The sequence below is a fragment of the Lolium rigidum genome, chromosome 3 (assembly GCF_022539505.1).
Source record: "Lolium rigidum isolate FL_2022 chromosome 3, APGP_CSIRO_Lrig_0.1, whole genome shotgun sequence".
NCBI classification, from domain to species: domain Eukaryota; kingdom Viridiplantae; phylum Streptophyta; class Magnoliopsida; order Poales; family Poaceae; genus Lolium; species Lolium rigidum.
In genome coordinates, this window is record NC_061510.1 from 56,443,389 (window position 1) to 56,451,544 (window position 8,156).

The 8,156-nt window shown below is 46.4% G+C and overlaps 1 protein-coding gene across 1 annotated transcript; it reads right to left on the reverse strand.

The window, feature by feature from the left end:
* Positions 1–822: 822 nt before the first annotated feature.
* Positions 823–3,882, reverse strand: LOC124696197 (N-acetyltransferase 9-like protein). The gene is made up of 6 exons (XM_047228959.1): positions 3,645–3,882; positions 3,462–3,533; positions 2,718–2,805; positions 1,996–2,128; positions 1,868–1,906; positions 823–1,334 (listed from the first exon to the last, which is right to left on the reverse strand). Exons 1-6 carry the CDS (start codon positions 3,880–3,882, stop codon positions 1,269–1,271), a joined length of 636 nt encoding a protein of 211 aa, XP_047084915.1. The 3' UTR covers positions 823–1,268.
* Between the last annotated feature and the right edge of the window lie 4,274 nt (positions 3,883–8,156).

Consider the following 8,156-nt stretch of genomic DNA (forward strand, 5'->3'; position numbering starts at 1 on the left):
TGACTAAACCTGTTAGCTGCTCATGCGTATTGACACGGCGAAGGTGAGATAAATCAGTGTGCAGATTCATCTTAAGAAAATGTCGATGCGTATAAGTAGGGCAATGCAAGTCTACTTTATCACTACTAGCCATCTTAGCATAGGAAGAACAAGAAGAGTTCATGCATAGCTAGCAGCAATGCAGGTTCAGAAGAAATGGGTGTGAACGAAGTTGATTGTGATGTTGGAGGAAACTGATAGCACCATGTGTTAGAATTGTAAAGGCGTGAAGCATTGACCCAAGTCCTCGGATCAAGATTTTGGAATGGCGAGCAAGAAAACAGCGGTCTCGTGCATGTACCATTTGGTCCGTGGCACACTACTTAGGTGTCAGGGCGCGTAGCCTGCTCTCGTTTTTGCCTTGTTATGGTATGGATAAACATTTGTAATTTCGTATGTCAGGAGTTGGTAAAGCTATACACATATATCAGAACATTATAGAAGATGTATTTTCAGTAACACCATGAGAGATGCCCAACGTTTGAGATCTGAACTAACTCGAATTTTGTAGCATGTAGGTCCAGCTCTCTTCAAATGATGCATATTTAATCAAGAACACTATACTTCTCACAGTTTAGGTGCAAGCTACAACCACAATATTATTGACTTAACGAGTCATTAAAAGCATGACCACGTCCATCATGAGAGAGGAGTGGCATTATGGAGCACACCACAACAGATCTCTACTAGAAAAACGAGCCAACTTATAAGAAACACACTGTTATTCCTGCGACTATTCTGAACTACTGACACATCAGTGAAACATGACATCATCCACTCACATCTTTTTGAAAAGTGTTAATGGATCATCCATATCAGATGTGAGTGCCCAAGCAATCTGTACATGATGGACATATAAAGATCGACCCTTAAGTGTCAATTTTGAAGGCAAAGCAAGCACTAAACAAAGAACCCCGTAACATTATCATCACTTAAAACTCCTAAAGTTCCTGCAAATTACTGCAAATTGTTCCATATGCCTCGATGGCAATGTGTTCTGAACTTGCAACGTCTTGTCTCAAAACATCTGGCTTCACCTTCAACTCAGCAAACCAAAACAGGGTGCTTCTCGTTATTGCTATATCTATACGCAATCGTCCAAAGCAGTTGTTGGTAGATGAAGAGTGTATTATTATTCATCAGCCTAGCATGTCCATACTACGCAATTAGCTTCTGCCAGTAGATGAAGACCAACCACTGATGCATGTCTGCAAGACACAGCTTAGTGGTCACCAGCTTCCTATGGTCAGAGGAGAGGTCAATGCAAGTTCAGCTGCAGGCGCCTCCAGTGTCACCTGAGAGATAGATAGTGAGCTTGAGAAAGGAAAGATTAGCAGTATTGACTGTTGCAGTTGCACCGTAAAAAAACACTACTGCTGTTGCCATGCCTGTACACCATAGGTCCGCAAACTGTTGTAACTTGAGAGCACATCAATGTTAAAAAAAAAAAAGATAAGAAGCAAAGTTTCTCCCTTGAGTTTGAGTGAAAAAACGAAAATGGATGAAGCTTGGATGAAACTAAGCAGAGGTCCGAACCGACTGATGTTGAAGAATCAGCAGATGAAGTTAGGGGTGAATGCCACTCGAATCCAGAGCTAGCTGGTTCTCCCCGAAATGCATTGAGGCACTAGCAGTTGACTGGACATCTAGGGGAATCACTTTATATGTTGATTTATCATGTTACTAGCAAGGCATAAAGCTGCTTGGAATAACTAAGAGAGAATCTGAAGTCATGGAGATATTTTATAGATATAGATTTTATATACAAAAAATAGCATGCTCAGATACGTACCTCCTTGCAAGAGTTAAAAGTGTCACAGATACGTACCTCCTTGAAAACTGCACTGTAAGAAGCATCCTTGAAGCCCTGAGTTCAGACCACAGACAAATAATTATGATTCTGTCATCAGGTACATATGAGGAAAAAGGGAAAGAACCAGGCCATCATCTACTCACCAATTTTCTGAAGAGCTTTAGTGATGCAGTATTTGAGTCACTAATTTTTGCTCTGAAAGTATGAATTCTGTATTTCTCTACTGCAAATGTCATCATCATTAAGATTACTTCTTGACCAAGTCCCTTTCCACGGCTGTAACACAAAGCAACTGAACCATGAGTAAAGTAACCAAACACCATGAGTATATTACCATCTCACTGCAATATGGATAAATAACAGCAAATGTAAAGCAACTATTTTATGTGGCATCTGATTTGTTGCTTAACTATTTAATTACAAGTACATAACAATAAGATCATGTCGAAACCTTTCAGAATACTGAGTGCTTGGCAATACATAGGTTAAAGTTTATCAAGTTGATATTCTCTCCATGTTGCAGAACTAAACAAACCAAGCGAAAGCATAACTCTGGCAGTTCATAATGTAGTAGAATATTAATGAAAATTTCCATGAGTGATGTTGGTTAAGCTGCATCACACTGCTGACAATTCGAAGAAAAATAAGTCAAGTAACAGTAATTATCACCTCTTCAAGCTACAACAAGTGTTCAGGACATACATAAATCCGATGTGAGGCCCAAACTGCACTATCAAATTCTATTGGCTATTAGCACAGAAAACTGTACGAATGTATATTCTTATAAAAAAAAAGAATATAATGTGGACCAGGTATCTAAGATTATTAGAATAGGTGCCTAAACTAAAACTAACATAGACAGTACCTCTTTTGCTCAGCTATCATAATCTCTATTTCTGCAAGTTGCATATCATCAGGATCATTCATATAGATGTTTACGTCACCAACCATAGCTGTAATAGATTAGGCAGAGTATTAGTGCCAGCAATGACTGGCAAGCTGTTGAACATCAAGTAAAAGTAAATTTCATGAATTCGCAGAAAAGGGTAAATTTCACAAGTCACAGCTAGAAGAACAAAGAAGCTTTCAGTAGATAACTACTGCATTGATTGGAAGACGTGATCTTACATAAAGTTTCTACATTCATAAAGAGCGAGTAACAAACTACAGGCTTACAGAATAAGCAGTAAAATCCCTGAAATGCAACATCTCATCTGAATTAAGTGGATCCAAATGCGACCCTGCTGTCAAAATACCCATTATATTTTCACCTCTGCGTTTTGGTAGTTCCTGCGTGAAATCAAAATAAATTTCCCTAGGCTTTCTATTTTGAGAAAATCATTTTCCTGATGGGCCAACATTTCACCGCGTTTGACAATAGAGAAGAACAAATGTACATAAATGACATGGTTTTGTGACAGTATTCTGAAGATCCGAGTTCCAGCAATTACATACTAGAAACGACCCACATCTGCCTCCAGAAAAATAAGCAAAAGAGCACACATAATCAAATCAGATTCATGTACTTTTAGCTCCCAATTCACCATCATAGACAGAGCTAAGAAGGTTAAAACATTACAATACAACGTGCAGGGAGAGAGTTGCAAACCTTCAGTGTGCGGGTTCCCGACTACGAACTCTCCCTGGATCAACTCCTTACCCAGGACTATGAAAGTATGTTCTGCAAACAAACACATGTTACTGAATAAAGCACCACAGTATGTCACCTAAATACCAGATCGAGGCGAAGTAGGAGCAGGAGATGAAGCAGCGAGCGGAGCAGGAACCGAACTGAGAGGGTCGAGGGTCCAGGAGCGGTGGACTTCGAACTCCTGGTCGAGGGAGAGGGGCTCCGACGCGGTGGCCTCCAGCAGCGCCGGGTCCTGCATCCACTCGTGGTACCGCGGCACGTGCTCCCGCAGGTACGGAACCAGCACCGCGCGCTCCCCCACCGCGTACCAGCTTCCCTTCCGCCTCCTCCCGTCGTCTCCGTCCACGGCCGCAGCCGCCGCCGCCTCGAGCGCCTCCATTACAGGATTTCGACCTTCGACCCACGAGTCCACGGAACAGTGGGCCAAACAGGCAAAGACGTCAACTGCTTCGGCCTGGAAGGCTCAAAATGGCCAGGTGCTACTTTGAATCGAAGGCGTATTTTATGGTTTACGTAAGCATGACACAAATGTGCTACGGATGCAAATCGGCAAAACCTTGGATTATCTGCAGTGGTGGTTTCATGGCTTCATGTTGATGGGGTGCTCTGGCAGTTTCAGTTGCGTGCATAAAGACTTGATGACTAAAACTGTTAGCTGTTCATGCGTATTGACACGGGGAAGATGAAAGAAATGGGTATATTCGTCTAAAGAAAATGTGGATGGGTATAAGTAGCGAAATAACAAGTCCACTTGTTATTAGGCAACTAGCCATCTTACTATCTCTTTTTTTTTAGAAAAGCCATCTTACTATCTTAGCATAGGAAGAAGTAGAATAAGAAGAGCCCATGCATAGCTTAGGAGCAGGAAAGTTAGCCACCGCGCTAACGCATATTCAGAAGAAATGGATGCGAAGGAAGTACAATGTGATGTTGGAGGAAACTGATAGTGTCGTGTGTCGAAAGGAAAAACCTGTAATTAATAGTCTATGTTCTCAGTTTGTTCATTGTGGAATGGTGAGGAAGAAACCAACGCGGACAATGCAAACTAGCTTACCATCTGAGCACCTACCATGATTGAAAAAACAGAAAATGTGCATCGTGCTTCCACACATGCTTGTCTCATGGTCTGGATATCTTTCATGCATAAATCACTTCGATCTTGACCGCTATAAGTTATTGTGTACGTTACGTAGAATCACACAGAGGTTCACCTTCTCTTTTCACGGTAGCACTGACGATTGGGTTGTGTCTCCTTATATAGGTCAGCTTTCACATGAGTTTAGGCCTTTTGAGCCACAATACTATTTAACATGTTCAACAATCCACTTAAGATGGGTGGTAGATATCTATCAGTCTCATCTTGTCACATGCCAAGTTACAGTCCTTTGTTTCTAATCCCTTTGTCAGACAAGCAAACATGAGTAAGGTTGATGATCCCACCATCAAGTTTTTCCTTAATGAAGAAGCGATCAATTACTACATGTTTTGTTCTATCATGTTGGATTAGATTATTTGCAATACTTATAGCTGACTGATGGTCACACCACACTCTCAGGGATTCCTTCCTTAAAAGTTTCAACTCGCCCAGAAGATATTTCACCCGGAGCATCTCACTCGCTCCTTGAGATAAAGCTCTATATTCATTCTATTGTTGATCTAGACAAATGTGCGTTTCTTGCTTCTCCATGACACCAAGTTTCTTCCACTACAGGAATCGGCGGGTACGCCGACGGCCGGCTGCCCTCGGCGTAGCCATGCCTTGCCCTCGGCGTAGGCTACGCCGACGGCAGCCCTCGGCGTACGTCGTCGGCGTCTGGCTCCCTCGGCACAGACGTGTCCACCGTCGGCGTAGGCATGGCCGTCGGCGTACACCACCTACGCCGAGGACCATGCTCACCGTCGGCGTACGCACCGTCGGCGTACGCTCGCCGGCGTGCCGTCGCCGTTAACGGCGCGATGCCATACGCCGAGGGCATCCCCTCGGCATAGAGAGCCACCGCAGGCGACGTGGCGCAGCGTGGCGGGCCGTAGCCGGGAGCTACGCCGAGGGCAACCCCTCGGCATATGCATGGCCCATGCAGGCCACGTGGAGCGACGAGGTGCGGCCAGGTGAGGTGGCCTATGCCGACGGCAATGCCCTCGGCATAGGCTCGACCATATGGTCATGCCAGGGCCCTATGCCGACGGCATTGCCCTCGGCGTATGCCCTACCATTTGGTTTTTTCGATTTAAATTGGGTTCCAATTCATCTAAATTCAGTTCAGCAGGTCCAATACATCCAAATACATCGAAATTCATCCAAATTCACCATAATTCACATAAATAGCATGAAATCCACATAGTAGCATACAAATACATCCAAAATCACCATAATTCACATAAATAGCATGAAATCCACATAGTAGCATACATGGTGCATGTAGTAGCATACAAGAGGAGAGTGCCATGTCATCCAATACATAGTAGTAGGTAGCAAATGATGGCAAGCAAGAAGCCCGGTGCTGACTAGCGGAGGAAGGACCCGGGCGGGGTGTGTCCACCCACATCCTTGGCGAAACGAGCAGCCCGGGGTTTCGCTCCGGTAGAAGCTGCGGAAGAACCACCTGGAGAAGGACCGGTAGCACGCCCGGGAGAAGTCGACGGAGAGGCACCGGGAGTAGTCCCGGGAGTAGTCGACGGAGAGACACCGAGCGAACGCCCGAGGAGACCGACCACCTTCATGAACCGGTGTGACCTCGCGCCCACCCGGCGATGCCCGGTTCCCGGACCATCCCGTTCCCTACGTGTTCCCTACATGTTAGCAACTTGCGAGGCAAAGGAAAGTGGTAACTACCGGTTTGGCAAAGAACTTACCTCCGGTGTGGATCCGTAGTAAGTCGCAGCGAAAGCTGCCCTCGATGGCATGATAGGCATGTCCCCCGCCACGGTAACCGGAGCCGGTGGCGGTGTACCGATAGACATAGAAATCATCATTTCCTGCAAGATAGGTTACAAGTTAGGCTTTGCGTAAATAAAGCATCAAACTGAGACTTGTCATCTACTTGCGTGAAGAAAGATTCGGACTTACTCCTATATACGCCATGTAGGCCGTATTCTCGCCTATTCCACCGGCGCGGCTCGCCGATACGCTTCATTGCAGGCTTCGAAGGCCGCCTCGAACTCGGGCTACAATTTCAGAAACAATGAATCTCGTAAACACTTAGCCATGTAGGAAGGAAAACCGGAAAGAGGATGAAAATGAGGAAACTTACATCGTAGGCGGGTGGACGAGCAGGCCGTGGACGAGGCTGGGGGCCGTCGGCGGTGAGGGTATGCTTGAGGCGCGTGTAGCTCGTGGAGTGGGTAGGCTTGACCACCTTATTCATCCAAGGGAAACGGCCATGCGGACGCCCGTGCCCCGACAGGACCAACGACTCCTCGTCGACCGGAATGCTCAAGGGGTCATCCACCTCGGGGTGACGAGACTTGACCATGTCGCAGTAGTCCTCCTTGGCGGCCTTGGCATTGCCGTAGTACCGTGGCCGAGGCAATGCGGGATTGGGCTTCTCGCTTCGTCCGCATCATGTCATATATCCGGGCATCATGAAGCACCACCCCGGGTGGTGCCTCGGCCACCCGCATCGCGAAAAGAAAATTTAAGCGTACCACAAATGAGACATGGCGGGAAATGAATGAAGGTCGTTCCATGTATATACATACCTTTTTCCCCTTGAAGCGGGTGTAGTCGCGGTTTCCCGCGCAGTGTGTGCCACCGGTGCCTCGGTTCTCCATGTTACGCCTCGACACGGCCGCAAACTCCTCGTCCCGCCCGAGCCACCTCGCCCTAATCAGCTCCTCCCATGCCTCCCTATGCTGCTCGGCCCACTCGGGACAAACCTGAAAACGCAATACTCAGCTCAAGATAATTCAATGAAAACTTAGCAGGCAATGTAGAATCTCATTGACATTTTACTCACCGACATGTACTCCTCAATGGTCATTGCCCATTCGTCCGTAGGCTCGTTACCAACATAGTACTCCTTCTTGACCCTCTTACCCTTGTTAGCCCGTAAGGCACTAGCGCCGGTGAACTTTTGGTTGTACCACTGCTGCGGTGTCAACCTCTCGCAAGCGCCACGCAAATTGAGACGCGCTCGCGTGTCATGCTCCGGGTCCACACGATAGAAGCACTTCAATCATGCATAAATCAGTTGTGAAAGTCATGAGTTAGCACATTAGGGTCATCAACTATGAACGGTGCTCGAGAAATATATGCCTTACCCAGAACTTGGTGGTCACAGCCTCAGCAACTGTCGCGAAGCCTACGGCAAGGGCATCCTCATAGTCCGCCAAGTAGTGGCTAGCTTCATCACACCACCGGGGACCGTGCTAAGGGGAGTGTATCTGCCCGGCCGTAACTTCTAATCGAGCCCCAAGCAAGCCGTTAGGCATGCGGGGGGCTTGGCATCCCATGTCCATGCTTGTCGCAAATAAATCACACATTAGTACACATGCCAAATTGTTTATTATGCCCAAGATGAAAATACATGTTCGAAATTTCTGAAGTAGTACACTTACTCATCGCTCGAAGGAATGATAAGGGCCTTGTCATCATGGGTCTTCGGCTCCTTCCTCGCATCGGGGACTCTAGCTTCTCCACGAAGCTTCAAGGGC

Bases quoted from the DNA above. Each gene is read 5' to 3' on its own strand.
- LOC124696197 (XM_047228959.1), bottom strand. From the start codon at position 3,882: ATGGAGGCGCTCGAGGCGGCGGCGGCTGCGGCCGTGGACGGAGACGAC. The intron at 3,534-3,644 runs GTTCGGTTCCTG...GTTTGTTTGCAG, and splicing joins CTGGACCCTCGACCCTCTCA to AACATACTTTCATAGTCCTG. The intron at 1,335-1,867 runs GTACGTATCTGT...TCTATCTCTCAG, and splicing joins ACAGTGCAGTTTTCAAGGAG to GTGACACTGGAGGCGCCTGC.